The sequence below is a fragment of the Ipomoea nil genome, unplaced genomic scaffold (assembly GCF_001879475.1).
Source record: "Ipomoea nil cultivar Tokyo-kokei standard unplaced genomic scaffold, Asagao_1.1 scaffold1075, whole genome shotgun sequence".
NCBI lineage: Eukaryota > Viridiplantae > Streptophyta > Magnoliopsida > Solanales > Convolvulaceae > Ipomoea > Ipomoea nil.
The window spans coordinates 115,174-141,351 of NW_017617503.1; the positions used below are offsets into that span (position 1 = coordinate 115,174).

A 26,178-nucleotide genomic window follows, 5' to 3' on the forward strand; every position below is an offset into this window, starting at 1 on the left:
TTAAAGAAAGAACAAAAGAGCAAACCTATGAAATACATAGCTATGCTGTAAACCTCATAAATGAGCAATGCAGTTGCCTCAGTTTCAATTATGCATGGTGTACACAAGATTAAAGAGCAGAAGAAAAAAGGCACTAAGCAAATTATAACAAACAAGCCACTGGATGTGAGAAAACTATACTCTAAAATCACACAGTATGATGACAAATTGCCTAATATGAAAGATTCATTTTAATCAAGCATATAGATCCGAGAGGCAACGTCCTGTACTAACCAATCAAATCCCTCGAGGAGCCCTTCTCCGGTATATGCACTACATCCCACAATTTTCCAGTGCCGGGTTTTATCCATAGCATCCAGATTAAGCACCTGCATCATGAACACAACACTTCACAATCTAATCCATTACCACGTTCTGAGTATGATCTTTGCAGAAACGATGCTACTGGAATGGATATAAAATTAGAACGATAATAATGGAAAAGTATCCATGTATAACCAACTGAGAGAATGAAACTCTTGAATTCAGGGGCTTTTTAGAGCACTAGGGATCTTAAGAAAGAAGATTTAACCAAGTTAAGAAAATCAATTCTCACAAAGGCTATAAGAAAGCATATAATTTTACCTACGTACCGCATCATTTGCTTTCTATTGTATTCTCATTTGATGGAATGTGGCAAATGAAGTTAAACAGGGAAAACAGGCGACTTAGAACTACTATAGAACTCCTAGGAAAACAGGACTGGAGTTTTAAAATATAATGGGCTGTTCATTTCAGGCAGAAGACAGTAGAATATATATATTAGGCGCATTGAAGATTTAACTTGTATGTTATCATGTTGCCCATCATAAATGTACTATAAACTATTTTCAAGCACACCCATGCACGGAGTCTTATAATAAGATGAGTTCTCAGATTGCCAAAATCCGTTTGATAATGAAAGTCTATTTACATTATCAAATTCCTTCTGGAATTAAAACACACATATTGGGCAGCATCCTTACCTTAGCTATTTCGTCGGGACAAAGAGAACCTTGTATGTCTTGCTTATTTGCAAAAATCAGTAATGATGCTCCAGATAGCCTCTGCCAAGGAATAGAACAAGTCAAAAGCAGTAACAGGTAATAGATACATAATATCATTTATTCAGCTTTTGTATTTCTTATGAGTTCAAGTCCAGCCATAAATCCATAATCATCATAATAGCCTTTAATAATCCTCGATGATCAAAGATCATAACAAGAGTTACTTTTTTACTGAGTTAGAAAGTAACTTGATATTTGTCAAGCCAGGCTAGGGGATAAGAATTAAGGTCATTTATTTAACTTGAAAAGTTAAACTTGAAGAGAAGACCAGAAGTTCAATGGAACTATGAGATTGCCACCTCTGTTGAAAGCTGAACAACTGAGAAGCTACAATGACGATTGAAGCATCAGGAAGACTTGCAAAAGATCTAGAATAATTTACCAATGGATAGAAGGCCTCTTGTAGCTGTTTTAGTTGTTTAAGTTGTAATAGAACTCAATTCACAATACAATTTCACAACAACTTTTCTGAACTACTTTGCTCCTCTCTCTCAACCTTCATCTTTTTAGCTAAATCCCTGTTTGAATTTGGTAAATGAGCCAAAGTTGTGATTACAAATTGTAATGAGTTTCTTTCACTTTTAGTTCTGAACTTTCAGTCCAAAATACCCTTAGATGTAGTAGGGTGAGGTTTGGTAACAAAGGGCATTTTTTAGTATTTAGGACTAAAATTTAAACATTTTAAAAATCAACAATCAAAAGTGGAATGAATCAAAGTTGATGACCAAAAGTGAAAATATCATTATAGTTGAAAGATCAAAGGTGGAATAAACTCAACAATTATCAAAGCAGTTCATTCTTGGAATCCAAAGCTTGTTCAGATCAATATAGTTGCTAATCTGAAGTAGGGGTGTGCAATCGGTTCATCGTTCGGTTAACCGAACCGTCTTAACTGAAATTGTTAAAGCTTCAACCGTTAAGCGAACCAAACTTTGTATTACCAAATTAACCAAACCGAAGTTTTTTTCGGTTAACCGAAGTTTTTTTAGCTAAAGTTTATATCCTTAAAATAAAACCTATAATAATAAATCCAATTATTTCAATACCTATAATAATAAATAGGTAACTCCAATCCAAAATCCAAAGTCCAAACATCCATAGTCCATAGGGATTTCATTTTAGTTTTAGGGATTTTATATTATATATTTATTTATTTATTAGAAATTTTGGTTAACCATTGGTCAATTCGGTTAACCGATAGTTTCGAACCGAATTAACCATTAACCGAAATTTTACAAAACCTCTAACCATTAACTGAACCAAATTATTTCAGTTAAAAACGGTTAACCGAAGTTTGCACACCCATAATTACTGGGAAATTAAGGAGAAAATCAAGTGTAGAAGCTAGATGCAATAGTGGGTGAAAACCAAGTCCAACTAGTGGAACTCTCAACAACAACTACCACTTTTCATGGCTACTCCAACTCTAGCCAGAAATGACCAGGACTAACAGAGTTCACATGCTCAGAATCTCAGTTCAGGTAACCTTGAAAACCCTCCTCCTTTAGTGGATGGGAAAGAGGTTTTTGGAGGTAGTTGCCAAAGAAGTAAGTTGCTTTCTTCAAGATCACATGGAATACCTAGGCCACATCATCATAGGAGAAGGGATCTCCGGCTCTCCGCTAACCCATCCAAGATAGAAGCAGTCAGAATTTGGCCTAAACTCCAGATTGTGAAGTCTACGTGAGCATTTATGAGGCTGGAATGATACTATAGAATATTTGAGAATAGGTGGTTCAGACTGATACACAGACCTCTATATAATATGTAAAAGGACTAATTTTATAGACCAAAGAAGCTCAGAATGCCTTTAATGAATTCAAGCAAGCCTTGGGCATAGTTCATATCTTAGCACTGCCTGATCTATGCTAGCTCTGAAACCAATTTATAACAACCTTGGCATGTTTACAAAATTTGAATAGATACATAGCTATGAAATTATTGAGAGTAGAGAGAGAGAGAGAGCAAAGTGAAATTGAGAAAAGTCAAGTTTGAGTGGAATTGTATCAAGAATTGAGTTATATTACCCAACTTAAAGCTTGAATGTTAAAAAGAGGCTATATATACACTGCTAAAGAGCCCGTCATGTGACATTGTTTACTTCCATAATGATGCCATTTTATTCCAATTCTTTTATTTTGTATGTACAAGCCATCACTACAGTACTATGTGCAATCCAGTTAAGTTTATAGTCATAACACTAAATGTGTTCAATTGTCAAAAGATTCAGAAATAAATAAATGATTATTTCAGTTTAATAATTAAAAATAAATAAAAAAATCCAGTGCAATGCAACAATTACTGGCTAATAAGCCATAATGAGAGTGTCAGTGTATAGGAATATATATCATGCATTATGCTGTCCAAGTCAAGTAGAAAGGGTTAAACTAGAAGACATATGAAGTATTTAAGTTCTTTCTTAGTGGCAGGCCAAAATGCATGCATGGAAATTTTTCCCTGGAACAATATAGCATGAAACCCTCACACTGAAAGGAGTCCATTATATCTATAAAAACAAACACAGCTCAAATTTAGGGTGAAACCGGACATTCCAAAGGAAAAATGAAGAAGAGAGGAGAGTAAAACAAAAAGCAGACCATATATATTGTTATAGATTGCAACTATTAGTGTGTGTGTGCGCGCATGCATGCACAACTGCACAAGGCAGAAATTGATAGCTCCAAGTATACCTCTTCTTTCAAAAGATTATGCAATTCATATCTGCAGTCATCTAGCCTTCTAAGATCAGAACTATCCACAACCCACACCAAACCGTCAGTTTGTTCAAAGTAGTTCCTCCAGTAGGACCTTATGGTTTTTTGGCCCCCAACATCCCATATATTTAGTGTATATCTGCCAACAGTCAATTCGTATAAAAGTTCAGAGAAATACTACCAACAAGATAAGAAGAAATCATTGTTTCAACAGTTGATAAATAAAACCAAAATCTTACGCTTAAAAAAGTTTTTAAAAAATGTTCGTTGTACAAAGGAAAGTTTTTTCATCTCTTAAGTAAAAACAATAAAATTGCTATGTATAGCAAATAATGCCTTAGTAGACACAAAACCTGAATTAGTCAGTAAACTAACAAAACAACCTATGTAAGTCACGTGGGAAAGGATACAATAAGGACCATAATACAACCAAGAAAATACTAATTAAGATAACAGTGCCCCCCTCAAATCCCCCAATTCAAAAGCTTGGAAGGAATTCTGTTGAATCCTCAGTAAAGATAATGGCTCAGCCACTTAATATCAGAGAAATTAATCCTCCGTATAAGGGATATGCATCTTGGACCACTTGGAGAACAAGTTATGCAAAAGTCAATAACTACAGATAAGGGGAAAACAAAAGCAGAAACCATACTTCTGATATGCAATGGTTTTGATGTTGAAGCCGAGTGTCGGACTGATAACACTGGTGTCTTCACCATTTATTTTCAAAACTATGGTTGTCTTGCCTGAGTTGTCAAGTCCCCTGAATAAAAACATTAGCAACAAGTTTTCAGGAAGAACCAAAAATAGAACTTCTGAGACACGAGGAAAAAGTATTGGATTGTTAACTTACACCATAAGAATGCGCATTTCTTTTTCTTTCTTCTTGATCTTTCGGATGATGCTAAGAAGTCCCATTCTCTTGACCTCCTAGTTACTAAAAGATGATGCTAAAACAAGAAAAATATGTAAAGAAAGTAGGAGAAGACAGACAGCACCTTTATTAGAACATAACATAAACATGATAGAACTTGAAAGAGCTAAAAAGAAAGAAAAAGAAACAGCCCAAATGGCACAGCATCTAGTATTCTAGCCCCATAGTTAATTCACCAGCCCATATAAAAAGCAAGAGAAAAGAGATACAGAGAAATCAAAGATAACAATACATGAAGAGTTTTACTCTGTGTTATGCTAACTAGTAGGCTCATAGCAAGGAAATAAATTATCATATAAATCTAATCCAGATTAAGCTGTAATTGAATAGAACATGTACTTAAAACATACATACATATAAATCAAAGTATGCCATATATCTTTGCAAATGCTATTCTAATGGGAAAATATTCCGTGTTTAAACTACTCAATAGTGCAGTCAATAGTGTTTCCAATTTCCATTGCACAGAAGAGATTATACTATCACCTTGAGAAATAGTATCTTCAAAGTACATCAATACAATAGATAATCTTCTGTTTTCATTACATTACAATTACAATGCTATTATTAATCTATAGCTCTAATCACACACTTTGATGATTACTTCTCACCCTAAAGCCCTTCAATTTCAATCTAGGTTTAATTTCATCTTTAATCCAAATCTCAATCTTTTTTATCATTTTTATCCGAAATCAGCAATCCTTTATAAGTCGACAGCATCAAGAATTTTATTTGATTCTTCCTGCGCCTTCATGCGACACCTACAATTCTATTAAAAAAAATTCGAAAAGAATTTGTACTCACTTGTGGCTGCGAAGATGGCTGACAAATTGATGGCTTCTCGTTCGTCTAGTGACACTGGTGATTTGCTGAGGACCAGAGAAATAGCAGCTACAGAAATGAACACTGCAAGATGAGCGCAGTGTTGATTGAGGCAGGGCACGAAAGGCTGGAGAGTAGATATTCAAATTTTGAGATGCCAAAAGATTTGTGAATTTGTCAATACTTCGTGATATAGCATTAATTAATTGGTTCTTAAACTTTTTTTTTTTTTTAATTAGCGGTGAATTAGGTAAAATTGGATTAGGTAATTTAGGGCATCATTAATAGTGGAAGTTTTGGTGTAGTTTTTGTAGGTATAATTAGGAAAAAGAAAATAGAAAGAAATCTATATGAGTCAATTACCAATTTGGTCCCTCGATTATGAGGATTTCACCAATTTGATCCTTGACTATCAAAATTTTTCAATTTAGTCCCCGACTATTTGATCCCCAGTGTTAATTTCCGGTCAAGGGCAATTTGGGAATTTTAAAAAAATATTTCTTCTCAAAGTTTAAGTCGTTTGTTTGAGCCGAGGATTGCCCTTTAGGTGATTCCGGCATCTGCCGTCTTAGCTAGCCGGAATGAATCGAGTTGGGCCCAATCCGGTGATGTCGGCGGTGAATTCATGGGGAAAATCCCTTATTCTCATCCACATCTGAACCCTAATCCTAACCCTAGGTCTAACCCCAAGAAAAAATAGAAACACTTCCATCAAACGGCGAAAGACCAACCTAACGACGATTCGCCGGTCGTCACGCAGGCCGCCTCAGATGATGCGTATTCGTTCAATCAACGGCCTATCAAATCGAATGGCCTCAATTTCGGAGGTTATTTGACCTACAACGTCACGTCGTACACGAAAAGCGAGCTCAATGAGCTTCAGAAACGGCCAGTATCGGAGCTTGAACAGATCCGTAACCTGAAGGATCGAATCGAGTCCGGTCACTTCAGTACCACCGTCAATAACCCAAGATCTCACGGGAAATCGAAGAAATTATCGGCAAATAAGTGGCCGATGTCCTTTGGATCCAATAAAGATCCGGAAAAGTTTTGTAATGGTGTTGATAATGTTAAGAGTGTTGGTGTTGTTGGCAGAGGAGGGATCAATGGAATCGGTCTGGAGAATATGATGAAGGATTGTAGGCAAATTTTGTTGAAGCTGATGAAGCATAAAAATGGTTGGATTTTCAATACGCCCATAGATGCAGTCGCCTTGGGTCTTCATGGGCAAATTATGCTAAAACGACGCTGTCTTAACTAAAAAAAAAAAAATTTGTTAGAAACGGCGTTAACGGCATATTCATTATGAAATTATGGATATACAGTTATGACATTATGAATGTACAGTTATGGAATTATGAACTTACAATTATGAACATAGAGCTTCGAAAATTATGAATGTTCGGTATGGAATTATGAATATACAGTATGGAATTATGAATGTACAATTATGGAATTATGAATGTACAGTTATGGAATTATGATTGTACAGTTATGGAATTATGATTGTACAGTTATGAAATTATGAATGTACAGTTATGAAATTATGAACATAGAACTCTGACATTATGAATTTACAATTATGAACATAGAGCTTCGAAAATTATGAATTTACAGTTATTGAATTATGAATGTACAGTTACGGAATTATGAATGTACAGTTATGGAATTATGAATGTACAGTTATGAAATTATGAACACAAAGCTGTGAATATATACTCTTATAACGAAGCGGTCTGAAATTAAATTTAAAAAAAAAAAAAAAGAAGAAGAAGAAGAAGAAGAAGATAATGGTGCCTGACGGCACCATTACCGTGCCCATGATGCACGCTGGGCACGAGCCCACAGCATAACGACTCGTCTTCATGATTATCTCCAGATTGTTAAGAGGCCCATGGATTTGGGCACAGTAAAATTCAATTGTTGTTTGAGAAGAAGATACTTTTTTTAAAATTTCCAAATTGCCCTTTAAGTTTGACCGGGAATTAACACTGATGACCAAATCGGGTAAAATAACATAGTCGAGGATCAAATTGAGAAATTTTGATAGTCGAAGACTAAATTGGTGAAATCCTCATAGTCGAGGGATCAAATTGGTAATTAACTCAATCTATATCTATATCTATATATATAAGTAAAATTCTCCTAACAAATTTTCCCCCCAAAACTTTTGTAGTAAAACTTATTTGGTAAGTAATTGTCAAATAGAAATTAAATAAAATCTATTAATTGGTAATATTATATATGATATTATATTCTATAATATAATATAATTGATAATATTATTGTTCAAGTATAATAGAAATATTATTGTTCAAGTATAAAATAAAATTAAAATAATAACAATAACAATAACAACAACAACTACTACTACAACAACAACAACAACAACAACAACAACAATAATAATAATAATAATAATAATAATAATCCAATCAAAACTATATACAAAATAAAATTAAAATTAAAAAAAAAAAAAAAAAAAAAAAAAAAAAAAGAGACAAAGGTGGCTCCCCTTAGTAAATGATGTGGGATCATTTTGATCCCACGTTGAAAATGTTTGGAAAGAGGAGCTCTTGATCTCCTCTATATAAGAGGTGCAATGCTCCTCTTACAATCATACAATTGCTTGCACATCAATGTGGGCAAGTATTGAAAAGTCCAAAGGCTTTTTATAGTACAACTATTGACCCGACAAATTATGCTGTGGAATTGTGTCCACCTTGCAAGGTAGACATGGTTCAAAAATAGGTCATAATAATAATCAATATATAGTTCAAAAATTATGAATATATAGTTCTATAATTATGAACATAGTGTTGTGAAAATAATTATGAACACATAGTTATATAATTATGAATATAGAGATTCAATAATTGTGAATATGAAGTTTACAAATTATGAATATATATCTTTATAATTATGAACATATAATTCAAGAACTATGAACATAGAGTTTTGTAATTATGAATATAGAGTTCAATAATTATGAATATGAAGTTCAAAGATTATGAATATATAGCTTTATAATAGTGAACTTATAGTTCAGTATTTATGAACATAGAACTGTGTCCACCTTGCAAGGTGGACATGGTTCCAGAACCTATTAAAACCTAACGTGTCAAATGGCTCTTATTTAAAAAACTTATCATAATGGATTCTTAATTATTTTTTTAAATTTATTAGGGAGTTTGGGAAAGATTAACCAAAAATGTATATTTGTTTTTTTTTTTTTAGCAGTTTCGAGCAAATTGTTAAGTTATTAAATAATATTTTTGGTGTTTCGATAAAATATAAAATGTTAAACAAACGAATTTCTTAAAATTTTGACGAATTTTCCAAATAATCAAATTACAATAACAACAACAACAACAATAATAATAATAATCATCCAAACAAAATTATATACAAAATAAAATTAAAATTAAAATTAAAAAACAAAAAAAAAAAAAAAACAAAAAAAGACAAAGGGGAGTCACGGACTTCCTTTGTAAATGATTTTGAGATCATTTTTATCCCACATTGAAAATGTTTGAAAAGAGAGAGTTCTTCTATATAAGAGGAGCAATGATCCCCTTACAAACATAATTTCTTGCCCATCAATGTGGGCAAGTATTGAGATGTCAAAAAGGTTCTTATTTAAGAAGCTTCAACTTTGTCTTCTTATTTTAGTTTTTATTTATTTATTATTTATTTATTTATTATTAATGTGGGTTGTGAAAGATTAACACAAAATGTATGTGTTGTATTAATTTTTAGCCATTTGGAGCAAATTACTGAGTTACTATATAATTTGACGAATTGGTTAAAATTTTGGCGAATTTATCAACAATCAAATAATAATAATAATAATAATAATAATAATAATAATAATAATAATAATAATAATAATAATAATAATAATAATCGAAACAAAACGATATACAAAATAAAATTAAAACTAAATTAAATAAGAAGAAGACAAAAGGGTGCCACGGACCCCCCTCTGTAAATGATGTTGGATCATTTGATCCCACATTGAAAATGTTTAGAAAATGAGCTCTTGAGCTCCTCTATATAAGAGGAGCAATGCTCCTTTTACAAACATAATTGATTGCCCATCAATGTGGGCAAGTATTGAGAAGTCCAAAGTTTTTTTTTTTTTTTAGTACTATTGACCCGATAAATTAAGCTGTGAAATTGTGTCAACCTTGCAAGGTAGACACGATTCCAAAATTGTTCATAATTATGAATATATAGTTCAACAATTATGAACATATAGTTTTAATTTATAATTATGAACATAGTGTTGTGAGCATAATTATGAACATATAATTATGTAATTTTGAATATAGAGATTCAAAACTTATTTCGTAAGTAAATGTCAAATGGAAATTAAATAAAATCTATTAATTGGTAATATTATATATGGTATTATATTATATAATATAATATAATTGATAATATTATTGGTAATAGTTATAACTTTATTCAAAATCTATTAATTGGTAATATTATTGGTAATAGTTATTGGTAAAAATTAACCCAAAATGTATGTGTTGTATTAATTATTAGTAGTTTGGAGCAAATTTCTGAGTATTATATAAAATTTTTGTTGTTATGATTAAGCTTAAAATGTTAAAATGACGAATTTGTTAAAATTTTGACAGGATTTATCAATAATAATAATAATAATAATAATAATAATAATAATAATAATAATAATAATAATAATCCAAACAAAACAATATACAAAATAAAATTAAAATTAAAAATAATAATAATAAGACAAAAGGGAACCACGGGCTCCCTTTGTAAATGATGTTGGGTCATTTTGATCCCATATTGAAAAAGTTTGGAAAGAGGAGCTCTTGAGCTCCTCTATATATTACTTCTCTTACAAACACAATTGTTTGACCATCACTGTGGGTAAGTATTGAGAAGTCCAAAGGCTCTTATTATTATTATTATTATTATTATTATTATTATTATTATTATTATTTTTTTAGTATTATTGACCTGATAAATTATGCTGTGGAACCGTGTCCACCTTGCAAGGTAGACACGGTTCCAAAATTGTTCATAATTATGAATATATAGTTCAAAAATTATGAACATATAGTTCTATAATTATGAATATAGTGTTGTGAACATAATTATGAACTTATAGTTATGTAATTATGAATATAGAGATTCAATAATTGTGAATATGAAGTTCACAAATTATGAATATATAATTTTATAATTATGAACATATAGTTCAATAATTATGAACATAGAGTTTTGTAATTGTGAATATAGATTTCAATAATTATGAATATGAAGTTCAGAGATTATGAATATATAGTTTTATAATTATGAACATATAGTTCAGTAATTATGAAAATAGAATTGTGTCCACCTTGCAATGTGGACACGGTTTCACAGCATAACTATTTATAAATAGTCAATGAAAATTAAAAATGAAACGAAAATATTAGGTAAAAATATCATTGCATCTATATTCTAATTGACTAATTGACTAAAAATAAAAAAGAAATATTGACTGAAAATGAATCTAATATTACAAATTGACTGAAATTATAAGAGGAAATGAATATTAATAATTGACTGCAAATAAAAAATGATCCATAATTGACTAAAAAACAAGAAAAAAATGGTCAGATTATTGCATTTTAATTAAAAAATGGAATGAAAATTAAAAATTGGAGGGAAATATTTCAATAATAATATTCTACATTATCAATAGTAAATGCATATTTTAAAAAATAGTAAAAGTAAAGAATGGAAATATTTCAATAATAATATTTACATCATCAATTAAAAATGGAACGAAAATTATGTAAAAATATCACTGCATTTGATATTCTAATTGAAAAAATATAAAAGGATAACTAATTGAGATTCTACCATTATATATTTTCACCCAAGTAACCCGTCATGTTGGATTGAAGGTGTTAGCTCTAGATGAAGATGAACAAGATTGTGTTGCCACTAACAATGTCGTCTAGAAAGTGGTTTCAATAATGTGTAAATATAATCGGTGATATTAAGTTTTTTTTTTTAAATGAAAAAAATTGTTATATATCTAGACAAAAAAATATATCTTCCATACAAATGAATAAGGATAGCAATTCATTTCTATAACTGAGCTGTTAGAGTACGAGCACATTTGCCTAATTTATGAAAATACTAAACAATGATAAATAAAATTTTTAAAGTTATAGCACCGCATGCGTACATCTAGACATTAGCTATTAATTTGAGCAATTATTTGCACAAATTCAAAAAATGATGTCATTAAAATATATAAACGATCTAAACCATATCTTTAAGTGCACTATATAATATTTGATGTTCTAATTTAAATAATTATATATAAATTCATATATTCTTAACAAATTCATTCCGTGCATCGCACGGGTGCAAATACTAGTAAAAATAAAACATAAAAACCAAAACAAAATAAGAAAAAGTAAATTAAAAAAGTAAAAAGTGACATTGTAAGAAGCAAAAACCAAAAGAAAATACTTGGGGTGTACTCCCATTTTAAACTTCTAACTTGTACTCCCTCTCAAATGCTCTTGATGTAGACATTTTTCTGCGGACCCACATGATGAAAATAATCAATCCTGATTTGTCACCTCAGAGAGTATAAATGAAGGAGTAAAATTTTGGGAGTCTATGTAGTAGAACTCAAAACCAAAACCACCGTCTGTCTCTTTCTTCAGCTGGGGTCCACAACCTGACAAAATTTTCATATTAACATAAGCACCCCAAATCTTCTCTCACTTTATTCTTTTTCATCCATATAAACAATTTTTCCTAAAACAATGTGAACAATCCCCTTATTGGGGATGCCCTAAGCACCCAATGATTGAAAATTACATTAGGAAGGAAATGATGGGAGAGGAAGTTCAGGAGGGGGTAAGCCATCCTTATCCGTGCAAATTTCTCTAGTTTTTTTTTTTTTTTTTTTTTTTTTTTTTTTTTTTTTTTTTAAATTGATATCACTTTCAAATTATTAATTTTGTGAATTTTTCACTATTTGTTCTACATCCATGTAAATCCCTCACTTTAAAAAACAACTCATATTTTCACAGAAATTCGTATAGTTCTAGACTTTTTACCTCTTTCGAAACCAACAAGCTAGTTGGCCGGACATTAGAATTAAAATGATTCATTTATCTTAGAATACATGATAAAATTTTAAAGAGTTTTATCTCCAATATTCAATCGACCAACTATTTTATACGGTTATCTCTTAAGGGGTCTTCTTTTTATAGATAAGATGGTTGCACGCCTACTCAAAAATCAAATTTGTCTATTGCCATTCAAAGTGGTAGTAGCCCATAAGCTACCACAATTTTCAAAAAGTTGTTGTCGTATCCTTGATTTGCGCTACTATGAACCATAGGGTAAAGACTGTTTCCATATCAGTGTATAATTAAACGCACTTTGTCTCAAAAAACATTTTTCTTGTATGTAGACTAGTAGGTGTCAGATAGTCAATTTGGCATGTGTCTAACATCTCTTTCTCCTTCCTCATATGAACTCCTTCTAGATTGATACATTCCATTTGCCAAAATAATCTTGATCGCAAAATGGTACATACGAAACCAAAGGATTGAACAAAATGATGAGCCCGGGGAAGAATTAGAGCAACGAAAGTGTTGAGCGCACAAAAGAGAACCTCTAAGTTATACAATTCAAACTCCATCTAAAAGGGTATTGTATATATAGTGATGTAAATCCACTTCCACACCAATGTGGGGCAAGTGCTTCTTCCAAGCCTTTCCACCTTCATTTTCCAAATCAAATGGATCTAGTTTGAGAATCAATTTCTCATTCACCAATATCCGCTTTTAGCGTATAATATATCAATTTCTTCATCTCCATATGAAGACCTCAAATCCACTTTGACCGGACCAAAATCAGAAGTGGACCCTGCACATATTTGTACCACAAAATAGTCAATTAAATACTATTTTTTGCTAAAAATTCCAATAATGTTGTCCAATTTCTTCCAAGTTGATTATTTCTTTTGACCGAGCTTCTTCCGAATGCACTCATTGTGCTTTCTTCTTGCGATTAGAATTCTTATGTTGACATCCTTTCGTCTGGATAGTTTCTGACACGAAACGGAAGTGAAGTGCGATTTACAACAGAAGAGTTTAAGACTTTAAGGGGTCTACAAATACTAATACAAATATGCTTAGCATCATCAAAATCTACAAACAATTATTCCCAACATATCAAGTTTCAATAAACTTATAAGTCATTACGCATGAAAATGTATAATCATTAAAAAAAAAGTTGTCTAGTAATATCCACAAGTTATTTATTTACCACACTAATAATATAATTAAAGAGAATTAAATTGGACATGATAGCAGTAAGTTAAAAATCAATTGAACTTAATAGCAAATGAATACAAATTAATTCATTTTTAAGTGATTCAACTTTATTTGTTAGTAAGTACTCCGTATAATTTAAAAGATGTCTAGGTAATTATGAATAATTTGTAATGTATTTGTCTCTAAAATGTGCTATTAATCAAATATTTTTGGCAATAATGGAAGGATCTAGGGTGTGTTTGGTTGATGGGTTTTGCTCACATGAATGGGTATGAAAGTGATTGTTATTGTTTGGTTAATTAATAGGTTTTTAAAACACAACTATGTGTTTTGAATACCCCATTAATTGAAAAATTCATACCCCAATAAAACAATCTTTATGCTGTGCATCCGTATGCACCATGCATGGTGCATACAGATACAAAAACGACGTCGTTTTGACGTCTAACTAAAAAAAAAATATTCAGAATTACATGTATAACTACACATCCATAATTTCATAACTATACATCAGAATTACATAACTACACATCCATAATTCATAACTATAAATCCAGAATTGCATAACTACACATCCATAACTTACATCCAGAATTGCATAACTATACATCCATAACTTCATAACTATAAAATTCAGAATTGCATAACTACACCATGCATAATTACACATCCATAATTTCATAACTATAAATCCAGAATGGCATACCTACACATCCATAATTTCATAACTAAAAATTCAGAATGAATGAACAAAAAAATGAACAACATAATGTTGTTGCTGGGAATCGAAACTGATTTATTTTTTTAAAGGACGCGCGTTTTGATACAAAACGACGTCGTTTTTGCATCCATGGTGCATACGGAGGCACAACATAATTTGCTCCAATAAAATAAGAGTTTCATTCCATTATTCCTTTTCAAGCACTACTATTAGTAATCATTCTCATTCCACCCTACTACCAAACATGCTAAATACTTCTACCAAAATCCATTACCATTACCAAGTACTTGATACCCATTCCGATTCCGATTCCCATGTGCGAACCAAACACGGCAATTTATATCGTGCACCACGGTGCACATAGCAATATGCGCCCAGGCACAAAACGCGCGCGTTTCATGCTGACGTCATACTGACATCACTCCGTCCATCCGAACAGACCAAACCTCATTATGTGTTTTCAGTTAAAATTTTATGTGTATTGTGTTATGAGTTTATGTGTATTCAGTTAAGAGTTTATGTGTATTATGTTAACCAAACTCATTATGTGTATTCAGTTAAAAGTTTATGTGTATTGTGTTATGAGTTTATGTGTATTATGTATTATGTTAGACTATGTGTATTCTGTTATGAGTTTATGTGTATTCTGTTATGAGTTTATGTGTATTCTGTTATGAGTTTATGTGCATTTGAAACAGGAAATTTTTTTTTCTAACAACTTAACAAAACGACGTCGTGTTGGGAGGCGCAGAGCGCACAGTGCTATGTGCGCCCTGGTGCACGTAGACATGACCACGGTTCCGGTTCCGGTTCGGAACCGGCGGTTCCGGTTCCGTATTTGGTCAAACCGGAACCGGAACCTTATATTAAGGTTCCGGTTCCGGAACCGGTATTTTTTTTTTTTTTTTTTTTTGTAAATTGTAAGTTTTTAAGTATTGTTAGGCCTTGAGTTTGAGTAAATTTTTTTTTTTTTTTAAAGATGACAGTTGTAACTTGTAAGTTTAAGTGAAATAAAATGTTTAACTTTGCTATGTTTTAATACAAAGACCTTATGAGAATAGCGACCAGAGAGCATTGAAACTAATAAAGGCAATTCTTAGGCCATTAATGATTAGGATAACAAAGGAAACAAAAGACAATAAATTTTTCATTGTCATTTGTTTCCTTTATTTTTCTAAACATTAATAGACTAAGAATTACCTTTATCAGTTTCAATACTCTCTGGTCACTACTCCCATAAGGTCTTTATATTAATTTATTCATAGCAAAATTAAGTAATTTATTTCACTTAAACTAAAAAAAAATTTAATAATTTTAAAAATGCAAAATTTAATAATTTTGCATTTTTTTTTTATTTTTTCGGTTTGGAACCGGAACCGGTTCCAATATTATAGGAACCTTAACCGGAACCTTATAGGTTCCGGTTAAGAACCGGAACCGGAACCGTACGGACGGTTCCGGTTCGGTTCCGGTTAGCACAGTGACGGTTCCGGTTACGGTTCCGGTTTGAACCGGAACCGTGGTCACCCCTAGGTGCACGGTATAACGATTGACCAAACACACCCTAAGATCTATCATGTATGTAGGTAAATAGAGTGAAATTTGTTACGAACGTTTCTCAGGTTGAAAATCATGTGTTTTTTTATTTATTTATTTATTTATTTTTTATAACCAGGTGGTTTGTTTATTAACTGAAAAATTTATCTTGTTTTCTAGAAAACTGGATACTGGAAGAATAGAAAACAAAAACCATGTTTACTTGCACAGTTATTCATTTAGAAAACTGGAAAACTTTTAAAAACTGTTTTCTAATTGAAAAATAAAATTATCTATCATCCATTTGTCTATATGTCACTATAACCACATTCTCACCCGACCTTAATTATCTACTTAGGGTGTGTTTGGTTCGTACATGGGAATCGGAATCGGAATGGGTGTCAAATACTTGGTAATGGTAATGGATTTTGGTAAAAGTATTTTGCATGTTTGGTAGTAGGGTGGAATGGGAATGATTAGGCTAAGGATGAATAATGGGATGAAACCCTTCTAAAATAAGGGAATAGGTTTTTCCATTAATGGGTATTCCAAACCCATAGTAGTGTTTTAAAAACCAGTCAACCAAACAATAACAATCACTTTCATACCCATACCAGAGTGCTAAACCTGCCAACCAAACACACCCTTATATATGCATTTATTACTATGGTTACATTCATTATCATCAACTTTTACTTATAATAACCATCTTCGATCTTTTATACTTGCATTACTTATTTAAACATAACTTATTTGTTTACGTTTAAAGTTAGACATTATTCACATTATCAACAACAAAAAAAAAAAAAGTTGAACTTTATATCAAGTTTTATATTTTGATTGAACTCAATAGATTATTGGTTCGAATATTTTAATTAATCATAATACAAGTTTGGTCCGGATATCAGATATTGAAATTTCACATATATTATAATTCAAAATAAATATAAAAATTACTCCGTATATATTTATAACATATCATTCAAATGAATATATCCAAAAATACATTACTACAATTATAAGCTTTTACATTATTTTTTCTATATATATAAAGCAATCCCTTTTTTTTTTTTTTTTTTTTTTTTTTTTTTTTTTTTTACAAAGGAAGGGGACACTCACATATATACACAATATTCGCATACACTAAGACTTGAATACTAGACCTTCCACATAAAAAACCAAATCAGTGTGAACCACAAGCCACTTAGTATATAACAATCCTCTTTACACAAATATGTCCAGACATTTCATTATTAATTAGTTTCTGCGGCCGACTGGAATATAACACTTGGGAGGCCGGCAAAGGTACATATAACATAATGAAGGGTACGTACGTATATCATTTTAATTTATATTTCATAGCCCAATCCCAGCCTGTAATCTTGCTGCTAGGAACCACAATACGTTAATTGGAGGTGCAATGACAAGAGAATTATTTGTTTAACAATTATCCATCATTGACTTCTTAATATAATGCATGATTACAAATTATATATGGAATAGTGCTCAAATGGATATACAATCATGTACCGATCACTGCCCGAACATTTTGACACATGGAGATCATCACATTATTGACACAGGAAATTAAAGAAAGTATTTTTAATCCTTATCCCAAGTATTTTTAATCCTAAATTTATAGGTGGTAGTCTATTTTTAGAACATTCTCTGATCTTTTGATCTTAGTATTATTGTGGTATTTTATTTTTTTTCTCTATTAACAAAATTATTGAAATGTCGTTAAATATAAGGTTATTTAGTTTTTAGGCTAGATTCGTAGATGCATGGAAGCTAGAAAAAAAAAAGTAAATTAAAAAAAAAAAAAGTTTGTACGCGTATAATTGTACCATTCAAAAAAAAAAAAAAGTACTAGTTTTTTACGCGCATTGCGCGATTGGGATAATGTCCAATACTTTTTTTTTTTAAATAAGTACTTTAAAATATATTAAGGCAGGATTATATTGAAATTGTTCATGCATAGATAATTGAAGATTGAATTTGCGTATTTAAATAGGTAATTCTTCTCCCAAAGGTTGAGTCCTCAACCCCAAGGGCCCCTACACTCCGGCCCGACAGAGCATTGTGGGAAGTTGTAAATGACGGTGACTCAATGGTTCAGTAGACAGGGCCAAATGCTGATACGCACAAGGAATCTGCCCACTTTGGACATAATTCTCGCACTACTGCCGCTGAGGTTCAAACGTTGGTCTCTTCTCCCAAATACTACCCACTAAACCATTGAGCTAAGCCCGTGCGGGTTAAATAGGTAATTCTCAGTTTACAAATGCAAGATAATATAATCAAGATTGATTATAATTGTCAATAAAATAATTGTATAGGTATAGTTGAAACCAAATACGGGACGTAAAGGAGAACACATAAAAATTAGGGCATAAAATATTAAATATATACTAATATTGTTTGAGGAGATTCCGACTTTAGGATTTGTGGTTAAGTTCTATTAATACTTTAATATTAGAATTAGATTAATGGTGTAGTTATAATTCTATATTAGACTTTAATATTAGAATTAGACTAACGGTGAATTAACAGAAAAGTTAAATGGATAATCATATAATTAAGGATAAATTAGAAAATTTTAAAAGAAAAAAAATTATAACCTGAACAATATGAACCATTCATTTGATTTAATAATTTGGCGGTCATTTTTTCTACCCAATGTTAATAATTAAATAAATTCGCTGGTCAAATCCGCTAATTGCTGATTGTCAAACAAGGACATTGCGAGGTAGTTCTCACTTCAATTTGTTGTATGATTTGAATACTTTCTTTGTCACAAAATCTCTCAAAGTAGTTAATATGGTTGGCTTTATTAATTATATATTTTTTTTTAATTTTTTCATGGTATTAATAAAATAATTGGTAAATAAATATATAGCATTATTTTGTATTATAACTTTGATATTTAATTAGAAAAATAGTGCACAAAAAACATAATAGATAATGTAGTGAATATAATCAATTGATGAATTTGAATGTAAAAATTTTTACATTTGAGAAAAATAAAGACAATTTAACTAATGAAAATATTTCTTTTAATTAATTTATTGATAATTAATAATTTTTTTTCACTGAATAAAGACATTGTAAGGACAATGTAGCGAATATAATCAATTAATAAATTTGAATATAAAGAATTTTTATATTGAAGAAAAATAAAGACAATATAACTAATAAAATTATTTCTCTTATTTAATTTATTGATAATGAATAATTTTTTTTTTTTGAATAAAGGCATTGTGGACACATAATTCTAAATTAAAGAAATGCATATGTATTATTTTTTGTTGTAACTACTAAATTATTATTTATATAATTTAATAAGAGTAAAATAGAGTACTAATTATGCCAACTTTGATTGGGATGAGATTCGAACCTAAGATCTTTTTTTTTTTTAATTTTTATTGAAATCAATGAGTAAGTTAACGATGAACTAACGACAATTCTTAAAATTTTAACGGAATTAGTAACGATGTGTGGGTATTTTAGGAAATTTAGTGTAAAATTTAAATCTGATCAATCTTTTAATCAATATGAACCATTCATTTGATTAAAATCTGTGACCGCCATTTTTTCTACCAATTATAGGTCTAACTCTCTTGGGCTCTTATTAGTATAGTAGATAAGAAAGTGAAGTAGTGAATGATGGATGGAACAATCATTAATATGTATGAGAATAATGTAGCACATCACATGTCGTACAACAATTTGTACGGAAAAATACTACATGTACTCCATTTTATATTCTCACATATAAAATTTTGATGTAGACACTTGTATTGAGATTCACGTAGGAAAAAGTAGTTTATCAATATCTGCTACATCAGGGAGTAAAATTTAGGGAGTACGTATGGTTTGGGGGTCTGTACAGTAGAACCATTTGTACGTAAATAGTTTGTAAATATATTACCATTATCAATTAAATTATAGCAATGGAAAAAATATTTGAGATGAGATCAGCAGATAGAGAGTTTTTTTTTTTTTTTTTTTTTTTTTTTTTTTTTAATATTATTGACTCTATTACAATGTAGTATATATTCTATACTTTCTTTAACTAATGCAGTTCAAGGAGTCAATAACCACTATTGAAGTAGGAGAGTTACAGATGTGTTATTTGAGCACAAAGTGTTTGGCGACAGATAGAGAGTTAGTTAGTTAGCCAATTAAATTAGAATTGAATGGTCGACCCTTCACATGGCCAGTTATAAATGATGGCACCAAAACATTCCTCCATACAACTTTCAATCAACGTAAGATATTAATTTTCAACAGACGATACAAACTAAACTAGGAGGACGTCGAAATAACTCCAATTTTTAAGCATTTCTAACCAAATATATATATATATATATATATATATATATATATATATATATATATATATAAATTATATTTTTCATCAAAAGGATTACATTTTTCCTTAAAGTAATGTTGACAAATGTTTGTTACTTATAATAGAAAACTAGTTTTTTACGCGCATTGCGCGAGTGGGATAATGCCCAATGTTCTTTTTTTTTTTTTTTTTTTTTTTTAAATAAGTATTTTAAAGTATATCAAAGCAAGATTATATTGGAATGTTCATGCATAGATAATTGAATGTTGAATTTGCGTATTTAAATAGGTAATTTTAAGTTTACAAATACAAGATAATATAGTCAAGATTGATTACAATTATCAATAAAATAATTGTATAGGTATAGTTGAAACCAAATATGGGACATAAGGGAGAGCAAATAAAAATTAGGGCATAAAATATTAAATATATACTAATATTGAAGAGCTAACTACTGATTGGCAAACAAGGACATTGTGAGGTAGTTTTCCACTTCAATTTGTTGTATGATTTGAATACTTTTTTTTGTCAATAAATCCCCCAAGTTGTTAATATAATTGGCTTAATTATACTACGTATTTTTTTATTTTTTTTATTTTTAAAAACAATTATTATTATTATTATTATTATTATTATTATTATTATTATTATTATTATTATTATTATTATTATTATTATTATTATTATTAAATATATGTATTCCCTTAGGTCATTTTAGATGTTAATCTAAACAACTGATTTTTTCAAATATCTTTTTACCAACCGTTGATATAATTCATTGGTCAAATCCGCTAACGCTAACCGCTAACTGCTGATTGTCAAACAAGGACATTGCGAGATAGTTCTCACTTCAATTTGTTCTGTGATTTGAATACTCTCTTTGTCAACAAATATATCAAATTAGTTAATATGATTGGCTTTATTAATTATATTTTTTTAAAATTTTTTCATGGTATTAATAAAATACTTGGTAAATAAATATATAGCATTATTTTGTATTATAACTTTGATATTTTTAATTAAATAGTGCACAAAAAATATAATAGACAATGTAGTGAATATAACCAATTGATGAATTTAAATGTAAAGAATTTTTACATTGGAGAAAAATAAAGACAATATAACTAATAAAATTAATTCTCTTAATTAATTTATTGATAATGAATAATTTTTTTTAATAAAGACATTGTAGGGACAATGTAGCGAATATAATCAATTGATGAATTTGAATGTAAAGAATTTTTATATTGAAGAAAAATAAAGACAATATAACTAATGAAATTATTTCTCTTATTTAATTTATTGATAATGAATAATTTTTTTTTGAATAAAGACATTGTAGACACATAATTCTAAATTAAAGAAATGCATATGTATTATTTTTTGTTGTAGCTACTAAATTATTATTTTAATTTAATAAGAGTAAAATAGTGTACTAACTAGTATTTGCACCCGTGCGATGCACGGCCATAAATATAATTAATAGAATATATAGTATTATAATTTTAAAAAACAACACAAAATTTGAATTTTATTAGACATTATTGAATACTTCTTTATATACGACATTTGTAGCCGTATTTTTATATTGTACATTTTCTTCACAAATAAGTACTTTTAATCCCTTAGAATTACTAACTCTTGACACTGCTACATACATTTGACAATGATTAAATCCCGGCCTCTTCAAAAACAAACCCACGTTGGATAGTGTTTGACCCTAGCTTTTATTTATTGTCATGGCATATGACAATATTAGGGGAAATTGTTTTATTTGGAACTTAAAAGGCAATATTGGATCAGAAGGTGTTTAGGACATCCTTGAAATTAATACCTTTGTACCAACACTTGATCCGCACAGTATTTGAGCTTCTAAAACATGATCAGCCAAACTTTGAAATGATCATCATTGTACCATTGCACAACCTCAATGAGTGATCAATATTTCCTAATACAAACTTTCTACATTTATTTTGGCTTGTCATATATTCCATGTTATGGCTACTTAGATGTATACTCAAAAGAATCGTGTTTAACTACAAATAACATCCAATGTTACAAAAAGGTTGTATTAGAAGATAACATTTGCATGCATCCCGTAGATGAATTAGTTTGATTTTCTTTCCCAATAGCATTATTATTTTTTGCGACCGTTAAATTTTCAACATTTTCTGCAAACCCAAAATAAAATAATATATAAACCAAAAACTTAATTTATTCTGTAATTACATAATTTGATATTTCTTTTGTAAAAAAAGGAAACCCAAAAACTTAAAGCAATCTATTATTATGAAATTTTATGATAGATATGTTGATAAAATAAAGGGAAAATGGCACTTTTTACCCCTGAGTTATATAGTTATAGCATTTTTTCCCCCTCAATTATTTAGGTAAGCACATTAGCCCCCTCAATTATTCTAAAAGTGGTGCTTTTTTCCCCCTGATATATTAAATTGACATTTATACCCTTAAAGTAAACATTTTATTTATTTTACTACTCCAACAAATTATTGCGTATACGTAGGGATGACCACGGTTCGGTTTGAATTGAACCGGATACTAAAGCAATCGAATTAATAGTTTACGGTTATAATTCAGATATAGAACCCAATATTTAAATGTCAATTTATTAAAATTATGTATCAAAAAATTGAATCTTGAACCGTGAACGGCGGTTCCGGATCTGATTCGCGATTTTGAACCGTCTTTATTTTAAAATTATATTTTTTATTTTAAAATAGTCTAAATTCAACAATAAATGTATTTTATTTCTTCAGTTCGGAACATGAACCGACCGTTCCGGTTCACGATTTTAACAAACTCTAAATATCGAATTTCGATTCTAAATTGTAATTGGAATATTTCGGTTTGGTTGCTATAGTGTTTGTTTAGTTTGAACCAAATTATGGTCATAATTTGTTGGAGAAAAAAAATAAATTAAATATTTAGTTTAAGGGTAAATATGTCCAATTAACATTTCAGAGGGAAAAACAGCCACTTTAATCATTTAGGGGGAAAAATGCTATAGATATATAACTCAGGGGGAAAAAGTGTCATTTTCCCTAAAATAAAAATATTTTACAGTATGTATTGAAAATATTTATTCTTCAGATAAATATAACAAATTATAAACTAATATGAGATTTAAACATAATTAGCCCAACAATGATAATATATTAATTGGTTTCAGGATAGGCCCAAATAACCAAAGCAATTTATTAACCCAAACTCGCCCATGAACAACGAAGTGGTTGTATTTGTAGGTTCCCCTGGCAGATACCCAATCGTTGATCCCTGACACGACCATATATATAATATATAGAATATGTATAATATAATAAGAAGATAATTTTTTTTAGGGTAATAAGAAGAGAATATAATATATGAAAATCTAAAAATTTTGAGACGATAAAAATTACAATTTTATAATTAAATTATAAAATTAGAGTTACTACTAATTAAATTAGAGTTAATTTACTTCTTTTACTATAATTTTGAATCACAAAGTTTTTTTCTTCTGACCGTTTAAATTGCAATTCTGATCATTTAATTTAGTGTTAACTTTTGTTTTGTGTTTTAAGTAGTGTTGTATGGTGGTTAATCAATAAGACTGACATACCACCGAAATAACATGTAAGTTTAATTCATACTTGGAGCAGTTTGATATAATTAGTTTTATCAGTTGATTAACCATAAGCTTGAGATATCTACAATCTGGTACAATCTACATGCTCCTCACTTAACTTTTACTTACAAAGTTAAGTTCCACATCAACTAAAACCTTCATAGTTCTTGTACTCTGAACTTTGGACTTAGAATTCAGTTTGTCGAGTCTAAGGTACATCTCGTGTTATTAACTGTCATGTTCTTGTTGAACCAAGACTGTTCTTTTATCTGGTAAATCTTGATTTCTTCATTGTTTTGGTCTAATTTGATGCACAACTTGTCCTTTTTTTTTTTTTTTTTTTTTTTTTTTTTTTTTTTTTTTTTTTTAAATATTCTTTAGGTCTCTTCAACTGCACTCACATAGCTTGATTCCTGCAAAAAAAATAAAAAAAATAAAAAAATCAAGATACTACGAAAGGGCTATCACCAAACCAATATATAATTTACTATAATACATATTTTATAGTAGATTAGAAATAGAACCCAACTTTTATTGAGTCTAATGCACGGAGTACATACAATTTTAATAAAAATAAATTGTTGTTGTAAACAAAAAAAAAAAAGGAAATATTATTGAAAGAAAGATTAAATTACAAATTATTACAAACTTATTTGTAAACTACAATAGTAGTAGAAGTATAATTATTTTATGATTCACAACAAAGTAATATTTTTTAGATCGTCTGGATTACTTATTCTTGATGCAGTCACATATATGATATAACTGACCATGAACAAATACTGATTTCTTTTAGTAGCAATCCAACCTTCAACAATGTTTATCTTGACTCTTATTTATGATCATTGCATATGACAGCTTAACGGAAATTGTCTTATGTTAAACTTCAAAGACAATCTAGTGTACCTATGATATAAAATATATAGAAAAATCTATATATACGTGCTTATGATATATATATATATATATATATATATATATATATATATATATATATATATATATATATATAATAAAAATCAGATGAAGGATCTGGAAGTTTATCACATCCTCTTCTACTCATCTCTCATCCTCATCGTCGCTCTCTCTCTCTCTCTCTAGTACCAGATTTTTTATGCAACCACTCTCAAAGCATCACAAATCTAGCAACCATACTATCGTAAATCTAAACTAATAGTGAAGACGAGTGCTGGGATAATAATCATTGTAAGTATAATCCATCTATCAAATCTATCTAATTCGTTTAATTTAGCCAAGCATTTGTAGATTATCTTTACGATTTTTTTTTTCAATTTTAAGTCTAAGAATGACATAATCTTTGAATAGATTAAACGATATGAGCAGTAGGTTCACTTAATCGTCTCTCTATGATTTTTTTTCTTTAAATTTAGAAATGCATGCGTTGGTAGCCTAATTTATTTCACGGTGGCGTACTTGGATGGAGATTATTTTTCTTGATTGTTGTAGATGTATGAATTTTTTCTTTATTCTCTTTACCCGCAAATGTTTCTAACTGTTTCTTTTTGGTTTTGTTTTTACTTTTTGCAGAATGAGTAGCTTCAAAGAGGCATTTGAAGAAAGCTAAGTATTTTTTGTGTGATTTGTTCAATAAGTAGATTTTGTATTCATATGATGTCTACTGATAGATGTAAAAAGAAAATAAAAGTAAAGTTGTATTTAACTTTGTTTTCATTTGAAATTTTGGATTGATTATTGCTGCTATTTGATTAGAACTGTTTGAGTAGTTGTTCCTTTTATAGCTTGGCATTTAGAATTGTTATTATTAATTAGCTGTTGTTATAGTTAATTCTTCCTGAGAAATATAACAGGCCCGTGACTATTTATGACAACTTACTAAAATTAAAAGCTTAATATGATTTGTTTGGTGTTTACTGTCATCTTAATATGATTTAGTTGTTATTTGTATTGATTTTTTAAGCTGTTGATATACCCTTTTTGTAATCATATTCCCATGTGATTATTAAGCTGAACATTGTATTCAAGTAGTATATGAATTTATTCTCTAATTTAGTATAGTTAATTTTTTTCTT

The 26,178-nt window shown here is 29.7% G+C and overlaps 2 protein-coding genes and 1 long non-coding RNA gene across 5 annotated transcripts; 2 read left to right on the forward strand and 1 right to left on the reverse strand.

The window, feature by feature from the left end:
- LOC109182981 (ADP-ribosylation factor-like protein 2) lies at window positions 1-18,341 on the reverse strand. Of its 3 annotated transcripts, none has more exons than XM_019333198.1 (6): window positions 18,330-18,341; window positions 4,653-4,749; window positions 4,452-4,562; window positions 3,776-3,938; window positions 1,005-1,085; window positions 1-368 (listed from the first exon to the last, which is right to left on the reverse strand). In XM_019333198.1, the coding sequence occupies exons 2-6, from the start codon at window positions 4,715-4,717 to the stop codon at window positions 231-233; spliced, it is 558 nt and encodes a 185-aa protein (XP_019188743.1). In that variant the 5' UTR covers window positions 4,718-4,749; window positions 18,330-18,341; the 3' UTR covers window positions 1-230. The 3 variants fall into 3 exon arrangements, with proteins under 3 accessions (XP_019188743.1, XP_019188744.1, XP_019188742.1); XM_019333199.1 differs by lacking the exon at window positions 18,330-18,341 and adding an exon at window positions 5,538-5,688 and having other exon boundaries at window positions 4,653-4,736; XM_019333197.1 differs by lacking the exon at window positions 18,330-18,341 and adding an exon at window positions 5,538-5,688.
- Window positions 5,552-6,816, forward strand: LOC109182986 (transcription factor GTE7-like). The gene is made up of 2 exons (XM_019333202.1): window positions 5,552-5,641; window positions 6,256-6,816. Exons 1-2 carry the CDS (start codon window positions 5,552-5,554, stop codon window positions 6,814-6,816), a joined length of 651 nt encoding a protein of 216 aa, XP_019188747.1.
- LOC109182982 lies at window positions 16,022-25,605 on the forward strand. The gene is made up of 3 exons (XR_002054469.1): window positions 16,022-16,145; window positions 17,975-17,977; window positions 25,595-25,605. It is a non-coding gene; the product is annotated as an uncharacterized LOC109182982 (long non-coding RNA).
- The last annotated feature ends 573 nt before the right edge of the window (window positions 25,606-26,178 follow it).